Here is a 19,664-nt window from a genome sequence, read left to right on the forward strand (position 1 = left end):
GCGTGATGCTCTGCGAAGCGTCCTGTAGTAGAAACAATGGAAAACTATCCACATCTCTCATTTTCAGCGACTCGTTTGATTTCTGATGCAGTACGCTCATTTGGCCACACAGCGGCGCTGCTGACTTGTTAAATAGCTCAGCAGAAACATTTCAAATTATTTCATTCAGCATTCGTTTCGTGTCTCACTATGAAAAGGCCTCATGCGTGACCTCATCAGAAGCTCAAATGCCATTACAGCAGCCATAAGTGACGCCCATGTCAGGAGCGACAAGTTTCTGGTCACCTTCTGGTGTGCTGTATACAAAAGCCAGCCGGCCCTCATAGATCCAGTTAAAATTTTTATTTTATCTTAAAAGCTGGAGCTGCTTTTATTTGAACTCATTTATCACAAAAGAGAAAACACATTAATAGAGGAAAGGGGAGGACGAGTCACAGATATCCTCGGTCCTGCTATGTTTTCTGAAGCGTCTCATTCTGTGGCTTGGAGCCACTGCTGGATGAAACACGAGTCGACTTTTCAGGAATGGAAGAGAACCTGCTTTAATTTTGCAGCTGTAACTTGGAGTGTTTTACAACAATTTGCAAGCAGCTCCACAGCAACAGTCGGGCTCCCTGGCTGCATAAAAGTCACTTTTTTTTTTGCCTTTTTTAGGTTGTAATTTGTACTCACACTGCTGCTTGGCTAAAGTAGCAGCTAACAGAAAAGACACACACACACACATTTTGTTGCTGTTTCTCCCTCTCATGTTAACTTTGGGCAGAAAAAAACAGGCTATGTGGTCAATCAAATTTAACTTTCAGTTGATCTCCAGTGATTAACAAGGCAAAAAAAACTTTAGATAAAATGATCATAATGCAACATTTTGTTTTATTATGCTGTTAGTGGTTTATCTTTCAGTGCACCGTTTCCTAGCTGCACTTCCTGCCGGGCTGTAGAAGGTTTGCTATAGAAACTAATAGTGTCAGTTGAATTATGATTATGGTACAAAAATTCCCTTGTCAGAGGAAACTTTCAATAAATCTGACTTTTGTCCAACAAATTACTATTTTTCATCCATCTCACCCTATCTCTAGCATCCTCCCACATCACACCAACCCTCTGTCCTCCTTCATTCACAAACCTCCTCTGAGGTTGTCTTCTTTTACTCCTGCCTGGCAGCTCCATCTTCAACATCCTTTGACAATCCTTCCTCTGCACATGTACAAACAAGCTCAACTTTGCCTCTCTAACTTTGTCTCCAAACCGCTCAACCTGAGCTGTCAATTTACTTGCAACCTCCAGCTCCTACAGTGATGGTGATAACTTTAGTTTGATCTTTTCTTACAGGTACCAGAATAATAACATGATTTTCCATTGCAGATGTAACCATGATCATTCCATACACATTGCAGTTTGTTGCTTATTCTAGAGTTGTGCTCAAGGTAATTAAAGGTTAAAAGCTACAGCCAGCGCGAGTCTGGCTGATCTATGGAGGGCAAAGGCTTTGAGCTTGGAAGGCCGCACGCGCTTACACAGCACTTATAAGATGTTATTCTTGGTGATTTTGTGCTTAGTCATGTTTTAATATGTTTTAAGTAGAAGTAGCTGATCCAGCAATATTCATTTAATATTATATACTTGATTTAGAGCAATACACACTGATGGTCTTAACAAATGAAAGAGTCCTTGTAGCTGCCATGTTGTGTCTTAGCAGGGTACAGACGGTTCCAGGAGCAGTCAGCGTCTGCCCTCGGGAAGGAGACAATGTTTTTATTTATTTATTTATTTTTATATATATCCACAGATATATCCACAGATATATCCACAGATATATCCACAGTTCCTCCGCACACACGCGTTAGTTCCACAGCAAAATACACACAGGGGATTCTTTTGAAACTGCCACGGTTCAACGTTCCAGCGGTGAGCTGCTCAGTGCCACTGCCTTAAATAGCAGCTGGGGAAATCAGCCAGATCAGCAGCAGGTGGACACAATCACACAGGTGCGTGGGCCAAGAGCGAGAGCCCGTAACGAGCTCCACCCAGGCAGAGAGGAGGAGGAGAGACAAAGAAAACAAAAACTAACAACAACAAAACCAGGGGTCCGTTCTTCGTACCTCGCTCACTACATCCAAGATCAAATCATCGCGCTAACTTTGAGCTCGCTATTCTGGTTCTCCGAACACACCTGTTGTTGACGATTAGTATAGCTGGATGAAGTAATGTGAGATCACTGGGTGGCTTAACAGGGGCTACGCATCGATAGTAGAAACATTGATCGGCAACCCTCTGATTGGTCGGCGAAAATGTCGAAGGAGCGCGCTTGGTATTTCTCGGCAGCAGAGCAAGAACTCTTGATTGAGGGATTTCAGGAGTTTCAGAGTTTAATTAAAACTCAAGGGAACACTGCAAAGGCTGCAAAAGCAAGGAGGGCTTGCAGAAAGTTGCTGACAAATTAAACTTGTAAGTAATTTAATAATAATAATGATAATGGAGTGGATTGATATAGCGCTTTTCAAGGCACCCAAAGCGCTTTACAATGCCACTATTCATTCACTCTCACATTCACACACTGGTGGAAGCAGCTACGGTTGTAGCCACAGCTGCCCTGGGGCAGACTGACTGAAGCCAGGCTACCATATCGCGTCATCGGCCCCTCTGGCCAACACCAGTAGGCGGTAGGGTAAATTTATTATATTATATTATATTACATTATATCCTCTTTCACATTAGAGCCACGACAGGACCCACTAGAACATGGGAACAAATAAAAGTGAAATATAAGAATATTCTACAGAATGGTAATATTTATCACTTATATTGCTTTTAGTCTCTTGGAAAGAGACCCTGAAATAATCTGTTTGTTTGTTTATAACAGCAACCAAGAAAAGGGCAGAGCAAAAAAAGACAGGTGGTGGTCCTGCACCCCCTCGTCAACAAGTTGGTTAGGTAAATAATACCCTCACGGGAAAACCGATATCTCTCTATGAGCACACTGTCGCGCTGAGCTAAAGGATCCTGTCTATCCCGCAATATACGCTGAATTCTGAGGACTCTCCTTATCAATCTTGCACCTTCCGCAATGGGTTGCTCGCGTATACGGACAGGACATGGCTGCAACAGGCTTCCCAAATCCACCTTCACTTTTATAGCCGTGGTCTCCCATCTTGATTACACAAAGTAATTTGCAATTACTACTCTGAAATATGAATTACATCTGAAATAACCAAATACATGTAATAGAATAATTAATAGTACATTTCCCTTTTTTTAGGAAATGACCTGTATGTATCTGTATGGAATCAATAAAAAGGATCAAGTGCTGCATTATCTTTAGTTACATTGATGTTATTTATTTATGGAAAAACAGTGGTCAAATATCGCTGTTGCTTTCGTATACATGAAGCGGACATATCTGAGTGGCCGCGATCTAATCTTGTTTACATAAAGTAAACCTGCTCCCGAGCAGGTTTACGCTTACGGATCTGTTGCTATGACAGCAAGTCCCGGATGAGCTTCGGAGAACCGAACGATCCAAGATCACGCGAAATCGTCAACAATCTAATCCAGCTAACTTACTTAGCGAGGTACGAAGAACGGGCCCCTGTAGCCAGCGTGGGCCAACCAGAGAGACACGGGGACCGTGACAAGATCTTTCAGATAAGATGTGCCTACAATAAAAAACCCGTCAGCCTCCCCCACCAACAAATTGGCTGGAGAGGTGGTCAGAGACAAAGGAATGTCTTTGATCCTATAGTTTCAACTAAGATTTACAAATTTAAGTAGCACAATGACAACATTTAACAATTTGACTCCAACACAGTCTAAAAGAGCTTCATCTGCATCTGACAACAATATCAATATAACTCTTTGGAATTCTGTTTATGATCATCTGGAACTGAGAACATTTCGATACACAGACCATAATGTTCTAGACTTAGAAAAGGATATAGACCCAGAAAATAATTTCTTCTACAACATCAGCAATAACTGCTGCTGCTTCACCGATGAACAGTTTAATTATAAAAAGTGTAAGGAAGCAAATAAAGGTCCCTATATATATGAATAACAGAAATCCTTAAATATATATAATTTTGAGGACCCTGATTTTAAAAATTCAATGCGAAGATAAGTTTAGCCGCTTTTGGAAGAGGCGAACGTTTCAGTCCGATTGAGTGTTACAGACACCCGTGCACCCACGCGTCCTCGGATGAGCTGAATACTGATTCACGGAGCCGGGCCACGCAGTGACCACGGCGTGGCACATGACTTTAAATCAGAAGGCATGTGGATGTAAACGTCGTTACATGAAGAGCGTTTTAGGCACAACAGTTTCAGCTTTCAGGAGGATTATCGGCACCCGCTGCCACTTTGTGCTTAATGGACAAAAGGAGGGAACGATCAGGGTGGGGGGCTGGTGGCAGGCAGTGGAGGTATGTGGTCAGGTCAGCTGGGATCCTGTTGGAGGATTTATTAATACATTTTCAGGTCTTGCATCTTTTGATTCTGTCCACATTTTTTGGCAGTTCTTGGGATTCGTGCTGGGGTGGTTTGCTTCCCGCTCACTTGAAAGATCAAAGTCACACAGGAACTCGGAGCACTGAGGTGCAGCGCTCTGTCTGCGTCCATTTATTATTCGGTAAACGCCTTCCACCCACGCTTCAAGAAACATCTCCAGAGATGACAGAAGAGCGGGAACTGTCTGCAATCAGTCCTCAGTCCCAGATGTTCAGTTAGGCCACAGCCTGAGCGGCCTCGGGTACGAGGGAGGAGAAGAAGGTTTTGAAGAAAACCCAGGCCGTCCAGCTGCTGGTTCATCCTGCTGTCTGTCGGCGTGCTCACCTGCCTGAGGAGACACACACACACGTCACACATCAGCCTGCAGCACTTAATTCACCCACTACAGCAAACATCAGGGCCTGTGTGCAGGTTAGAGACTCGACCTGACCCTGGTCTCTCTGCTAGCTCATTTCAAAAACATTCAGTCTTTTCTCAGTGTGCAGCATTTAGCTGGAGTTTCATCAAATGTAGGGAAAAGTGGACAAGAGAGAAAAATGATGAGTTTCTTACTGGATTCAGGTTTGGGTTCCTGTTCTGGTTCTGCTGGTTCTCGGGGGGCTGCAGCTGGTTGGGTTCTGGGACCTGCACTCTCCTTCTGAAGGGAAACCAGCCGACGGTGTGTCTGGAAAACAAGGCAGGAAATTCAGGGGTTACAAGGAAAAGCTAACTATCTATAATCCTGAAAGAAGCTCCAAAGGTTTGTAACGTCACATCGTGGTTGGATCTTCCTGCACCGTGATGCCCACATAGAGCAGCCAGTATAATGTATATAGTTACATTTTAATCTACACTCATCAATTTGTTTGCTAGAACAAATCACATCCAGCTTAAACAAACCTGGATCTGATTTTATTCTGTTTACAAAGTAGCTGTACAAGCTGTACAAACTCAGCATCAAACGGTCCATTTCAAAGAAACTGGGACGTACCATTTTGTCTGTAAAGACTTTGTGTTCGCACTCTGATGATGACGACAAGCTCCTCTATTCGTGCCTGCAACGCTCCAAGGCTGCCATCAGTTTGATCACTTTCTAAGTGAGAGGAATATTAATCAGAACACAGGATGAGTAACAGTCACCAAACTACAGTGGACTCTGTAATCACTGACTTGATGACATTCATTATAAGACATCTGGAGCCTGCATGTGCTGCATTATCATTAGATAACAAGTATGTTGGTGTTCAGGTTTATAAAACCAACTAGTACGACATCATTTCAACCCAGGTTCTATCCAATTTGATGAAACGCAACAACTCTGCCATAAATTCTGCTTTTACAAGGCTTATTTTTCATTGTTTGTTGACACTGTCGTAATTCTACCTTAAGTTCTTTAATGAGGCCATGGTGGGTCCCGTTGTTATACACGAGTGCATTATATTGAGACTCACCTTCAGCCCATTTCTACACATCGGCCACCCATTGCTGCAGTGTGTCGTCTTCTACACCCAGCTCATTTCTGGTCGCATTCAGGCTCTCCACTTGTTCTCTAAGGATCCTTATGATCTAAGAATACATTAATAAATGTCATTCATATTGACATTAAAAGAGTACGGGTGTTTTTCCCCCATTACCCCACACATTAAAATGGTTTTTGAAAAGAAATCACCTTTAGATATCTCTGGCTCAAAGTGCAGCCCAGTTGTTCCACTTTCCTTTTGTTCCAGCCCAAAGCCAGGAGGGTCAGCATGTCTGTTCGCCCTGCATTTCAGTTAGTATACAAATAAGAATGAATGAGCAGGAGACTGAGTGGAATCTCACACACAGACACATACCTAATTTAGACATGTACTTCGTTGTGATGGCCGCCCTAGACAGGAAACTGTTTACTTGTTCCACCTCTTCTCCAACTGTTGAACCGGCCCCATCCTCAAACGCACCTCCCCATTTGATCTATAGAAAGGAGGTCACAATACATGACTGCTGAATTCATTCAACCTTATAACAAAATGTCTCAAACTAATCCAAAATTACAAGCTGCAGTATACCTCGCATTTCCAAGTGTGAGCCTTTGCATGCATGACGGAGAGAAAAGGACGCATTGACAAGAGGTTCCTCAGCTCAGGGCACTGCTGAGCCACCTTGGTTAAATAGGGGAAATATTTACAGGCCACATCGGAGCAAAGGAACGTAATATGTCCTGGGAAGCTAGCTGCCAACTTCCTCTGGAGAAAAAGAGGGTAAGCAAAGATCTCCCCTCGAAACATGTTCAATGCAGCTAAGAGGACTCCGTGGTGACAAACAGCTATTTCCACGCCCTCTTCATCCAACTTCCCAGTGGACTTTTTGGACGACTCCTTTGCTGCAGTCCAAGATGAAGATCCGCACAACCCTTTCCCTGGGACCTATACACCCAAAGATTTTAACATAAAAGACTCGGCATGATTAAGCCCTATCAGGGACAAACTTTTTAAAACAAATGCATAACAATTAGCTGAATTAGCCTTAAGTTACACGAGACCTCATATCTCCCCAGGACAGCACTGACAACACAAAATAAAAATCATGTTGTTGTTTTTTTTTTTTTAAATACACATGGTGACAAAATTAAGTACACATTAAGATAAAGTAAAGTAAACAGTATTACGACAACACTAAGAGAAAAATAAAATAAATATCCACCCATCCATATATGTACACACACACACACACACACACACACACACACACACACACACACACACACACACACACACACACGTATGTGTATATGGTTATGGCATTAACGTCATTTTAACAAGATTAACGCTAACAGCACTAATATACATGTGTATCTTACATGATTTGTGTGTCTCTGGATGTATTTCACAAACTCAGAATCTTCCTCATCTTTTTCAATGAAGACACCTTCAAAGTTCCCCTGCTCTGAAGTGCTGAACGAACACAGTGACAGTTGTTTGAAAAGAAACATTAAAATACATTTTTCTACAAATCCATATTTGACTTATGTACACAATGCATAACGTACCTTGCATTAGACTGAAAGCGATAAAGCTTGCGGTTTCCATCAACTGAGACGGCAAGCATGTCTGCAGTGCAGGCAGGGCAGCTAAAGCATGGCTCCTTGCACATCCTGTCCACCTCAAACTTTACAGCACTCCACTCCAAGAAACTTTTACTGAAGGCATCAGCTGATATTCGGCCAGTCTTTTACATAGAGGACATACAACAGAATATTCAAGGACAGTCATCATAAACATTGATTTACACAATTTCCTTAAACTTGGCAAATTTAGAAACTCACCCTTCCAAAATGGCTGTTCGTTCATCCAGCACTTTGACAAATGCCTTAAGTGACATCCCTGGTGCAGCCTTCTTAATGTCATAGAAAGACTGAAAGACATCCATTGAAAACAGGGTGCAGAAATTTAAGGTGCCAGGCCAATATCCACTACCCAGGATGTCCTTAACTGAGGGGGACCACATTAGGCCACAGCTGGTGCAGCTCACCACTGGCAGTGCAAGGTTATAACGGCCTTTAGAAAGGATCAGGATAAATTCAGTCATGGCTCAAAGCATTCATTTTTTTCATGTTGTTTTCAAATCGGTCTGGTAAATCCAAATGACCTTTGACAGGTGCCCACATATACTGCGGGCCGAGGGTAATTCAAACCAAGATAGCAATGCACAATTTGCAATAAAACCTCCAAACTAGGGCTGCCACAAACGATTATTTTGATAGTCGACTAGTCACCGATTATTTTTGCGATTAGTCGACTAATCAGATCATCATCCATTGGACGTAAAGCGTACAGCTTATTGCACCAGCAGCGTCTGCTCTTATATAACTATCATTAGCTTACAGCTTTAAGTGTTTAAGGTACGTGCTAACTAAAAATAAAGACAAGATGATAGTTTATTAAATTTTAATGAAATTAGCAGATTGTCTCGGTGGAGTTTAATAAACTCCTTGCTATCTAAAATATAACAGGACACCGGAGTAAATTCTCGAGCATCTCACATAGGGCTGGGTATCGTCACTGATTTCTAGAATCGATTCAATTCCGATTCACAAGGTCCCGAATCGATTCGATCCACGATTCGATTTAATTCGATTCTATTTAAATCTGGGAAATTTTGACAGTCAGAAATATTATAATTCAGATCAGTACATTTACATATTTTTGTATCAATAAAAAGGAAGCTGACACACGCAAGACTTTATCACAGGTGTGAGCGTCACAGCAGAGGCCTTTGTGTCAAAGTAGCTGAAGATAAAACAGAAAAACATGAAGGTGATTTTCCTGGCCTGGGATTTTATAAAAATATTCTGCAGTACATCAAAAACGAAAGAAAACCATTAATCAATATATGAACATTACCTCTGAAGTTACAGCGGTTTTATTAGAGACACGGTTAAGCGTTTTGCATTTTGAATAATTTTAAAAAGTTTAAATTTGTTCAGTATTGAACGGCAGAAATTAGGTTTTCTTTTCGGAAAATGTAAAAGGGAAAAAAAACAGCGGCTGACAGCGCTGTAAACAACAGTAGACTGGTGTGTAACAAGCAAGCCAATAATGAAGAAAGGGAAACTGTTCTTGAAGTACAGAGAGAGAGAGAGAGGGAGAGAGAGCTGCGCATCGCGGTGGAAGCAAAACAGTGAAAGTCAGAGTGAATTCATGACGATGTTTATGTAAAGCGTTTGGATCTTCTTTTGCTGCTGGTTCGGTCAATATTGTTTGGAGAGAGATCAAAATAACAGCTTTAGAATCGGCTCATTAAGGGCGTGAACACAAAGCGCGATTCAAAGAATCAGCGCGCTGTCGGCTTTCACCCCCACCGTGAGAAAGGCAACATCTAACTGATTCTGATCCGCGGGTCGTGCTGTGTGTTTAAGTCTATGTGCAGAATCCGTGTACCTGCTCTCATTTACTGTCTTAGCTGTTTGGTGGTTCTTGAAATTTTGTGAGATGTCACCAGAGATTCTGGCATTTCGGGCAAAATAAATTTATATTAAAAAAATCGATTCAGGATTTTAATGAATCGATTTTACGTTATCCAAGCCAGAATCGATTTTAATCGATGAATCGATTATAAAAACCCACCCCTAATCTCACACTTCTGATAATCAGCTGTCTGCTTGATGTTTATTCAGCTGTGTAAAAACTATAACTTTAATCTCAGCCAAACCGATTTACTCAGGAACAAATAAAATACTGAAAAAAGCCAAATAACATTTGGAAGTTATCCACCAAGTGACTTCTATATCATGTTTAACCTGAGTAGCGAAATTTGCCGGGAGTCCGGTGTTCTCACGGCTCTTGAGCCTAGCCCCCGGTTAGCTATCGAGCTAGTGGGTAACAGACGGCTCCGAAAACGTAGGAGCGCTTTTGAAAATATGTGGTGTCTTGATAAACTGAGCCGATATTTGAGGTTTACACAGCTACATTCTCGCCTGAAAATATGTTAAACGTTTATTTTGTGACCCAGAAAGAATAATAAGAGTAATATTAAAACTAACTAGCTGCCGCCATTGTTGGAAACTGAGCTGGGCCGCGCTATGAATTCTGGGACACAGCTTCTTCTTCTTCTTCTTCGGGGTTTAACGGCAGCTGGCATCCTTGTACATGCAGTGCTGCCATCTTCTGTTTCAGTCCGTTATTACACTCTTAAATCCTACTACTTATACCTGCGTCTTTTGGGATCTTACAAAGCTTCAAACGACGCGTCGACTATTAAATCAGTCGTCGACGATTTTGATAGTCGACGTAATCGTGACTAGTTGACTAATCGTGGCAGCCATACTCCAAACACATCTATTGTGTATGTAGTGTGTGACAAAAGGGCAACTTACCATTTATGGTTACAAGAGCCACAATTGCGCCGCGTGAAACCTCAACGTTACCTGCTGGGCAGTCACACACATGTTCTGGCCTTTGCACAGGCAACAGCCGAACTAACATTAAAACACACAATATATATATAAAAAGGAATTGGAAATTAACTGATACACAACAAATATACAATAACAGCACCCACTCATAGTACATAGCAAGAAATGCATAAGACTTAAAAACCGTACCTAAACTGTGATGAAGGCTGCAAAAACCCTCCTGTTACTGCCTCTCTGTTGTGCAGGACAAAGCGTGTGTGAACTGCAATATCACAGTCAGCACAAAGGAATGGGAGAGGCAGGCAGTCCAGACACCTCACAACTACTTGTTTGCCACACTGACACACACGGTGTGACTGTGGATCCAGAGTAGCTAACATATTATCTATAAGACAAGGCCTGGCCTCTTTCCACTTTTGCGAGGACACCATATTTCTGATCGCCCAGTGAGTAGCAGCTGACTCAGACGACGTCTCACAAGTCATGGCTGCGTCCTCTTCTCCATCCTCCAACAACTGAAGGAGCTCCTGACGAAGCACCTCAGTTCCATACACTAACAGAAAAAAAATAAAGGAAGAAACTCTTCCACAAAGTGAAAAACACTCTAGGCAGTATGTTTCTTAGGACTGCACAAAAGCCCTGCCTAACTCAACTATAACAACAAATATAAAAGTAAACAGAAATCACAACATATACAAGAAGGTAAAGTACCTTTTTGTTGGGTTGACACTGGCAACATAACTAGGTTCTTCACGTGGACATTGATGCTGCTCTCTGGACACTGGGAGGAAAAAAAGAGATTGAAGAATATTTACTTACTGAAATTCTTTGGTGAAAACAAGTTGTGAGATAAAATCATTGGTTGTGTGAACACTGACCACGTGGCATGCAACTAGTACATCGACTGGTTGATGGTCTTTGAGGAATAAAATCTCCCTGTCTGTCTGTCACGTGTTTTCCAGCGCACTGGTCTTGGCTGAGGTTCACTCTGTGCATCATTCTACGCAATTAACAAGGAAAAAAGGGAACACCTAAAATACAGTCCATAAAGCAAAGATTATCAAACATCTTAAGTTAACCAACTTAATTTGACAAACTTATATATACACATATATAAAAAAAAAATTCAAATAATATAACGTTTACTCCGTACAAAATATTAGACAAGCGTGTTCCCTCTTTAACAACTGTTTCCACTAAAAATATTACCTGCATATCTTGAAGGAGTTCGTCAGCAGCCTGAAGCTCTTCCTCCAGCTCGGGATCCTCTGAATCGCTCATTTTCAAGCTAAAGAGGAAAGAGATTTTTGCAGAACTCTGTGACATAAACGCATAACTAACGCAACTCAAATGATTTTCAGTCTTGGCGCTCCAGTTAACGTTAGCAATTAACGTTAGCATCATCAGTTTATAAAAAGCTAGCAGAACTCTAATGCAAAAACTGCTTTACGCACCATGTGAGGGTATTTTGCAGCACACAAGTCCTTTAACGTTTGTAATAGATTTAATCCATCATCGTTGGATTAAATGGCTAATGCTGCAGTAGCCACGTGTAGTCGTTACCTAGCAAGCATGCTGACGGTAGCTGTAGTCATTTTTAAATGCATTAAACCGTTTCGAGATCAGTCACCTCTGTTTGTTTGAAGCTTTTATGAAAAACAAACTTTGAAACACACATCAAGATCCATCCATCCATCCACCCATCCATCCGCTTCCGCTTATCCTTTTCAGGGTCGCGGGGGGCGCTGGAGCCTATCCCAGCTGACATAGGGCGAAAGGCGGGATACACCCTGGACAGGTCGCCAGTCTGTCGCAGGGCTAACACATAGGGACAGACAACCATTCACACTCACATTCACACCTAGTGGCAATTTGGATTATCCAATTAACCTATCCCCACAAGCTGCATGTCTTTGGACGGTGGGAGGAAGCCGGAGTACCCAGAGGGAACCCACGCAAACACGGGGAGAACTTGCAAACTCCACACAGAAAGACCCCAGCCTGATGGTGGAATTGAACTCAGGACCTTCTTGCTGTGCGGCAACAGTGCTAACCACCGTGCTGCCCTATTACTTTAAATATGTATTTTTTACATACCTGCATTAGAATCAATCAGTTCCGCCTCATTTTCTTATTCTTATAAATGGGTCTCTCCATTCTCCCATCATCCTTTGCTTACACAGGTTGCATCTGATTGGTTGGAGCCGAGCACATCCAAAACTAACAGGAGTGGTGGATGAATCTATAAATGTGTTTTACGTGTGAAATGAAAATAATAAACCTAACAAAGGATTATGTACGTTAAATCTGAGCACTTTCAGCTCGTGAATCAGTTTGGAAAACACTGTGTGATGGCCACAACATGAAGCGATTTTATTGTTGCATTATCAGTGATACTTTCATGTGTTTTTGTTGAGAAATGTTAACGATGTCCATTAAAAGAAAGCATTAAATTAGGGAGAAAAACCCGTTCGCGGAGAGGGTCCCCGGTTCTCCAGTTAGATTGTGCTTCACAGCGTCATGTTTCGCTGTGACGGGATTATTATTGGAGTAAATGGATGGCTGGAGCCTCTGCTCGAAGCGTCTCTGATCGCGCGAGCGGGTTCATATTGGAATGAATTGACAACCCACAGCGTCACATAAAAACGTGGAAGGATACCTTTAGCGTCAGCATGAGAAGTTAAGGGACGCGACAAATCATCATTATTTTACGTGTCGGGAGTGAGAACGGGTTGCTCCAAGCCACAGAATGAGACGCTTCAGAAAACATAGCAGGACCGAGGATATCTGTGACTCGTCCTCCCCTTTCCTCTATTAATGTGTTTTCTCTTTTGTGATAAATGAGTTCAAATAAAAGCAGCTCCAGCTTTTCAGATATTTTAAGATAAAATTAAAAATTTTAACTGGATCTATGAGGGCTGGCTTTTGTATACAGCACACCAGAAGGTGACCAGAAACTTGTCGCTCCTGACATGGGCGTCACTTATGGCTGCTGTAATGGCATTTGAGCTTCTGATGAGGTCACGCATGAGGCGTTTTCATAGTGAGACACGAAACGAATGCTGAATGAAATAATTTGAAATGTTTCTGCTGAGCTATTTAACAAGTCAGCAGCGCCGCTGTGTGGCCAAATGAGCGTACTGCATCAGAAATCAAACGAGTCGCTGAAAATGAGAGATGTGGATAGTTTTCCATTGTTTCTAATGCAGGACGCTTCGCAGAGCATCACGCACACAGACAGACAAACGTCTTTTTAAATAAATGATATTAAAAGGCTGACTGATGTTAATCAATGATGTAACAAAGTAAAAATACTCCATTACTGTACTCACAGAGTTACAGTATTCGAGGAGTCTCCTGAGAGCTTTGTTTTTACACCAAACGTCTGAAGTCAAACGTCTCCACTTTCTCCCCCCTCACATTTCCAAAATGAGCTTCTTACTTTAGGTTTAACACATTTGATATGAATCATTTATTTTGTGGCCACACACCGTCCTGATTTCAAAATGATTTCAGCGTAAAACGATCCTGCTGGTGAATCATCAACAGTGCTTATCACGCATGACTGATGTAGTAGAATAGAATTAGTAGAATTCATGCATCATTTAATGTATCAAATGAAGGATATGTTTGAAGAAAGAGTTTCTAACAGTGTCTTTTTGTTCCTTACAGTAGTTAACCGTGTAACTTTAATGTCTCAAACTTTAAACTTCCAAACCACCAGATTCTTTTAACATTAAACAAAATACTGTTTGTAAATATTAGCTTTTATTTCTCCATATAAAATGAAACAGAAGCTTTTCAGGTATCTTGGAGGCATTTGTGATGAGATGAAAAGATGTGGAAATCTGTTCAGCATGGCTTATTTCTGTGTATCCTCAAGTGGCAGACCCAAAACACGACCCACATTTTAGGATTAGGATTTCAGTTTATTGTCAACACACACGGGGTGGCTGTAGCTCAGGTGGTAGAGCAGATCATCTCTGACATTCACACAGAGTGTGTGTGAATGTTACTTAGAAAGCACCTAGAAAAATGTGCTTGTGCGAATGGGTGAATGCACAAGTTGTGTAAAGAACAGTAGAAAGAGTAGCTCTATAAGAACCAGTACATTTGCCGTTTACCATTTACATGTATAAATACAGATAAGGCCAGTATAAATGGTGGAATAATTGGGCTGTTTATATCACCCGCTGCAGTGCCTTGCGGTCAGCAGCCGATCAGTTCCCATGACAAAGTGGTCAGGATTCTACAGAGCATCCTGGTATTACCTCACCCTGTGAGGATTTTAATATGTCAGATTATATTCTTTTTTTTTATACATTTGTCAACAGAACACAAGTTTCCACTGAAATCACAGAAAACATACCTGACAGAATCCTTTGGTTGTTCCATATCCACCTGCACAGGAAACACTGGCAGGAAGACCAGGCCAGTGTTTCTTACAGACCTTTGGTTCAATGACAGACACGTCCACCACCGTCGGCTCATCAACAGGTTCGCCACCAGAAACACTTGATTTTCTTTTAGGTTTATTTCAGCACGTGGAGGCTGAATTGTTTGTACTCTGTGAACTAATCGAACGTTCACACACAACTGGAGACACAACATGAAGTAAAAAATAGAAACACATTTTCATGTAACCAACGGCTGTCAGAAGTCAAAGGTCATTTTTATTTGATGCTATTGCACTTAATTGTGTTTTATTTTCCCTCGAAATAACATCTGCCTTATCAATAACTTCGAGTGATCTGATCAATAAACACAAGTTTGAAAAAGTTTGTTTTTGGATGAACTTCATGAACAGGAAATCTAACTCACAACCGGTCACAGTGTGCAGCAGTGAGCACAAAGTCTTCAGTGATGAGGAATTCTCCACAGACATGTTGACCCTTGTTATTCTGAACTGATCCCATGTAGGGTATCGAGTTGTCCGGAGCTTTTGTTCCATGAATAATTCCTGTTGAAAACTCTGGTAAATTAAAAAAAAAAAAGAAGATGATAAAGTTAGTGTGCCGTTTACAGCCGTAAGATAAATCAGATATATTTGATGTTCACACTGATGCCTTGTAGACATGGTAGAAAACAAAGAAGAAACTTGTGAAGACAGTGCATGGTGCCAGCAGGAAACTCAAACTGTCCTTTACTCAGTAGAAAGACTTTTATACATCACGCGTCTTAGTTTGAAGGCTGGTCTATCGTTATCATCTCGACTTCCTGTCATGCCAACCTCTCTGCAGTGCAGGTTTGATGTACCATTATCTAATGTCAAAAGGGGGATGGTGCGTTACAAAGCAACGAGAGAGACAGAAAGGCAGCAGAGTTCAGGTAAGAGTTGGATTTTAAATACAGGGCTCTGTGTGCGGGCAGGCGGAGATGAGGATCCAAATGCAGGACTCAAACACAGAATTGTAACTCAAAACCTCAGCTTTATTGCTGGAGAAATTAAAACATGAACTGAACAAGGGTAGTGAACACGAAAATACTGAACACAGTATAAAACACAAAGGCATAATCCGACGGTACGATGCAGCACTGAGCAAGGGCAAACACAGGGCTAATATACACAGGGAAGTAATCAAGGAATGGAAAACAGGAGGGAGACACAGCTGGGAGAGATTGGGGCTAACGAGTCAGGGGATCGAAGCTGGACACACTGACATAAGACACAATCCTTCAAAATAAAACAGGAAACAATACACACTAAACTAAGACACGGACAGAGAGAGACAGACTAGACACTGAACTAAACCAGCAAAAACCATGAGAACACAAAACCTAAGAACTAATCCCTAAACAAGAATAACTAAAACATAGATTAATAATCATCATCATCATAACCAACAAAAGCACCACAAGAGAATAAGAAAACTATCCATAATGCAAAAACACACCAAAACATAACAACTCAAAATACTGGGTCAAACTGACCCAGAATCGTGACAGGTAAGGAGATGTCATTTCAGGACTTAAACCAGACTCTAAGAAATTGCTGTGTCTAATTTTGCGATGCTGCGAGTAACAAACTGTTTTCAGTTTGGAGGTTGAAGAGGAACTTTCCCTCGCCAGGCCTCGACAGCCGTCTGTGTTTATCTCATCTCAGTTTATCTCATGCAGCGCAGGGCTAAATTTAAAATTATTAAATACTTAAGACAATGTATATTCTTCTATGACAAAAAAATACAAGTGTTCATTTAAGCAAATAAACAGAGCCGTAAGAGATGTTTTTCAGAAACTGTTGTCTTTATTTTGATTTGCAACTAACAAATTTTTTAAAAATTTGTAGTTTTTGTTGTGCTCTCTATTATGTGAACCCCTCACCTAATTTGTTATGTTTTTTAACAAATTAAACCCCAACAATCAAATGATCCCCTGTGAGCAAGCACTAGGCACGGTGGAAAGGAAAAACTCCCTTTAAACAGGAAGAAACCTTTGACAGAACCAGGCTCAGGAAGGGGCAGCCATCTGTCGCGACTGGTTGGGGTGTGAGAGGCAAAAGAAAAGAAAAATGAGAGCACAAGTTAGCTAAATGTTGCTTATGTTGTCTGATATGAACAACGTATGGTTTTCTGGACTGTGGATGAAAAGCAGTCCATCATTACTAGTCTTTAAAAAGGGACTAATCGATCACCAAGGTGGCAATATGGCTCAACGAGGCCATAGACAGAGTTAAATAGGCAATCACTGTTAAGCACTGAAAAGCCCCAGTAACCTGCAGCTATAATAAGGCCTACTGCGGCAACACCTAAACCTATTTTAAGTAGGCGTTTGGCACCATGACGCCATGAACCACTAGTCGGAGCCACGTCAGGAGATGGTTCTGAGACAGCAGAATCAAGCTCCTCAGGTTGAAGACCAAGATTCTCCTGTGTCGGAACCACGTCAGGAGGTGGTTCCAAAGCAGGAAAAAAAAGCTCCTCGGGTTCAGGAGCAAAATTCTCCTGTGTCAGGACCACAGGTGGTTCCAAGGCAGGAAAAAAAAGCTCCTCGGGTTCAGGAGCAAAATTCTCCTGTGTCAGGACCACAGGTGGTTCCAAGGCAGGAAAAAAAAGCTCCTCAGGTTCAGGAGCAAAATTCTCCAGCTGCAGAGCCTCCAGAGATTCCACCTGTGACTGTTGTTCTTGGTACTCAAGAGGCTCTAAAGTTTTCTTGAGTTCGTCTCTCTCCCTTTCAATAAGTGACAACTGAGCAGCAATGCTGCTGTTCTGTCTAAGGAGATATTCTTCCTTTTCCAGAAAGTCACGGTGCATCATTTGAACGGTGTTAACCTGTTCCTGCAATTTAGCCTCCAGAGATTCCACCCTTGACTGTTTGTCATCCAGAGCCTGTCTCACCCGACGCTGAAGAACACATATTTCTTTTTTCAGCTCAATTATTTGTTCAGTCTTGTGATCTATTTCTCTATTCTGTTTTTCTATTATCCCTTCTTTTTTTGTTATTTTGTGGTGAGCTTCTCCCACTTGGTGCTCAAGTCTCTCTAACTCTGCCTTGACATCACGATGCATCGTACTAATTTGTTCTTGTATTTTCATTTGAAGGTCTCTATACGATATTTCTCTCTCCACTAACCCATATAGTTCGTTTGATTCCGCTGGAATCGCTCTGTCAGACTGTGAATTATTGACTATTTCTCGTGACATTTCTTTAAAAGCTTAATGCAACGTGTCGAAAGAAAAATACGTGTGCTTAATTATTTAACTTTAAAATAGTCCCTTTCTGAAAGGTTTCTGGTTTGCTAAACACAACTCGCTGTTTCTGAAAATGTTCCAAGTAAAACTGTGTTTGCAAAGGTGAAGAGGGGCTATTTATAGACTTTTGTGGCAGCGAATTTGACGTCAGCGCTCTTTGAGCCTTTGATCCTTTGTTTCATCACAGGATCACATGACAGCTGTGCGTAATTCTGCGCATACTCAGAGAATACCCATTGTGACGCACGGTTTTGTTTTGAATTTTTTTTAAATACCCTGAAAACACTCCAAACAGTGTTTCCAACTTAGCGATTTTGTCGCTATATTTAGGGAGTTTTCAAACCCCCCTTAGCGTCGTTTTTTTTCTTTTTCTAAAAAGCGACTTGCGACAAATCTGGCGGCTTTTTCTGGTGTTATTGGAGGCTTATTTATGACGACTTTTGACGTGAAAGCGCTTGTTGCTCTTACTCTCAACAAGCAGCGGGTGCTTCCGTGGGCACCTCGCTCGTGCCAAAGCGCTCACAGGCGGAGGATAGTCCTCCTCCAGCCGCTGTCAGGGCAGGAGATGTTCACGTGCGTCCAAACTGCAAATGAATCGCGCACGAGCAAAGCCGCCGCTCCCGCACTGACTGTAACGCAGTCAATTCTTCTTTTACTGTTATGCTGTTTTGTGGATCACAAGGTTTAAAACTACTTGTAAACACACACACATACAGTAACTCCACCCTAACCTGCAGCTGCAGCGCAAATAACAACGAAAATTGTTTGTAAACGTGTCCTGGAGTTTACAGGTGCAGACAGTGCAACAGCTTCCAGGTCATTTATTCTGCCAATATGGCAAGAAGGTAGTGATGGCCCGCTTGAAGCTGACGCTCCGGAGCGTGTGTCGAAAATTAAAAAAAACACACTGGACCCAGTGTGTTTTGGACCCACACTGGATCCAAAGTAACCCAAAGGGAAAGCTGAACTTGAACATATTTCATCCAACCACAGCTTCTGGCACACATGACGACTCATTTCAGCACGATGACACACGGCACAAAGTAACCCAAAGGGTTACTTTGGATATTTACAAGTCTGCTTTAACTCCAAATGATCAAAATTTAGATATCTATAAATTTCTAAGAGATCATAGTCATGTTTCTGCAGTCAAGCGACTAGTCTAAATTATGCGTGGTGACACTGCACTATTTTACAGAACCAGACTTCTAAAGGTCCAAACTAATCCTTTAACATTATATAGAAACATATGCACATTTACAAAAAACAACAAAAAGCAAAACAAAACAAATCGAGAACTCCAAGGAAGATCTCCTCTATTTTGTTCGCTAGCTGTCTAGCTTCACATGGTCACGTGTCGTGAGGGCAGCATAGTGAGGCTGCACTGACTTACAAAGCTTGCTCTACCCTAGGCAGTTCAAACACAGAACATGTCTTTGTACAAGCACAAGACACAGCAGTCGCTAAATAAACTAGAAAAGATTTGTCACCTGAACAGAGTTTGTGTGGATTCTATCAGTCATGTGTTAGCAGGGTGAACAGCAGTGGGCTGTGTTTATTCCTAGTGAGTCCAACTTCTTTACCAGCTTCTGGGGAAGTTAGGT

At 41.7% G+C, this 19,664-nt stretch overlaps 1 protein-coding gene across 3 annotated transcripts; it reads right to left on the reverse strand.

Annotated features, from left to right (window-relative positions):
• Window positions 1-1,298: 1,298 nt before the first annotated feature.
• On the reverse strand, window positions 1,299-12,553 carry LOC112435190 (uncharacterized). Of its 3 annotated transcripts, XM_076885684.1 has the most exons (13): window positions 12,470-12,553; window positions 11,582-11,660; window positions 11,251-11,372; window positions 10,562-11,153; window positions 7,508-10,435; window positions 7,319-7,412; window positions 6,528-6,884; window positions 6,315-6,432; window positions 6,149-6,240; window positions 5,931-6,045; window positions 5,471-5,572; window positions 5,053-5,164; window positions 1,299-4,828 (listed from the first exon to the last, which is right to left on the reverse strand). In XM_076885684.1, exons 5-10 carry the CDS (start codon window positions 7,609-7,611, stop codon window positions 5,944-5,946), a joined length of 867 nt encoding a protein of 288 aa, XP_076741799.1. In that variant the 5' UTR covers window positions 7,612-10,435; window positions 10,562-11,153; window positions 11,251-11,372; window positions 11,582-11,660; window positions 12,470-12,553; the 3' UTR covers window positions 1,299-4,828; window positions 5,053-5,164; window positions 5,471-5,572; window positions 5,931-5,943. The 3 variants fall into 3 exon arrangements, with proteins under 3 accessions (XP_076741799.1, XP_076741801.1, XP_076741800.1); XM_076885686.1 differs by having other exon boundaries at window positions 5,471-5,568; window positions 7,508-11,153; XM_076885685.1 differs by lacking the exon at window positions 12,470-12,553 and adding an exon at window positions 11,827-12,263 and having other exon boundaries at window positions 7,508-11,153.
• Window positions 12,554-19,664: the final 7,111 nt, after the last annotated feature.

This window comes from Maylandia zebra, linkage group LG7, assembly GCF_041146795.1.
Source record: "Maylandia zebra isolate NMK-2024a linkage group LG7, Mzebra_GT3a, whole genome shotgun sequence".
NCBI classification, from domain to species: Eukaryota; Metazoa; Chordata; class Actinopteri; order Cichliformes; family Cichlidae; genus Maylandia; species Maylandia zebra.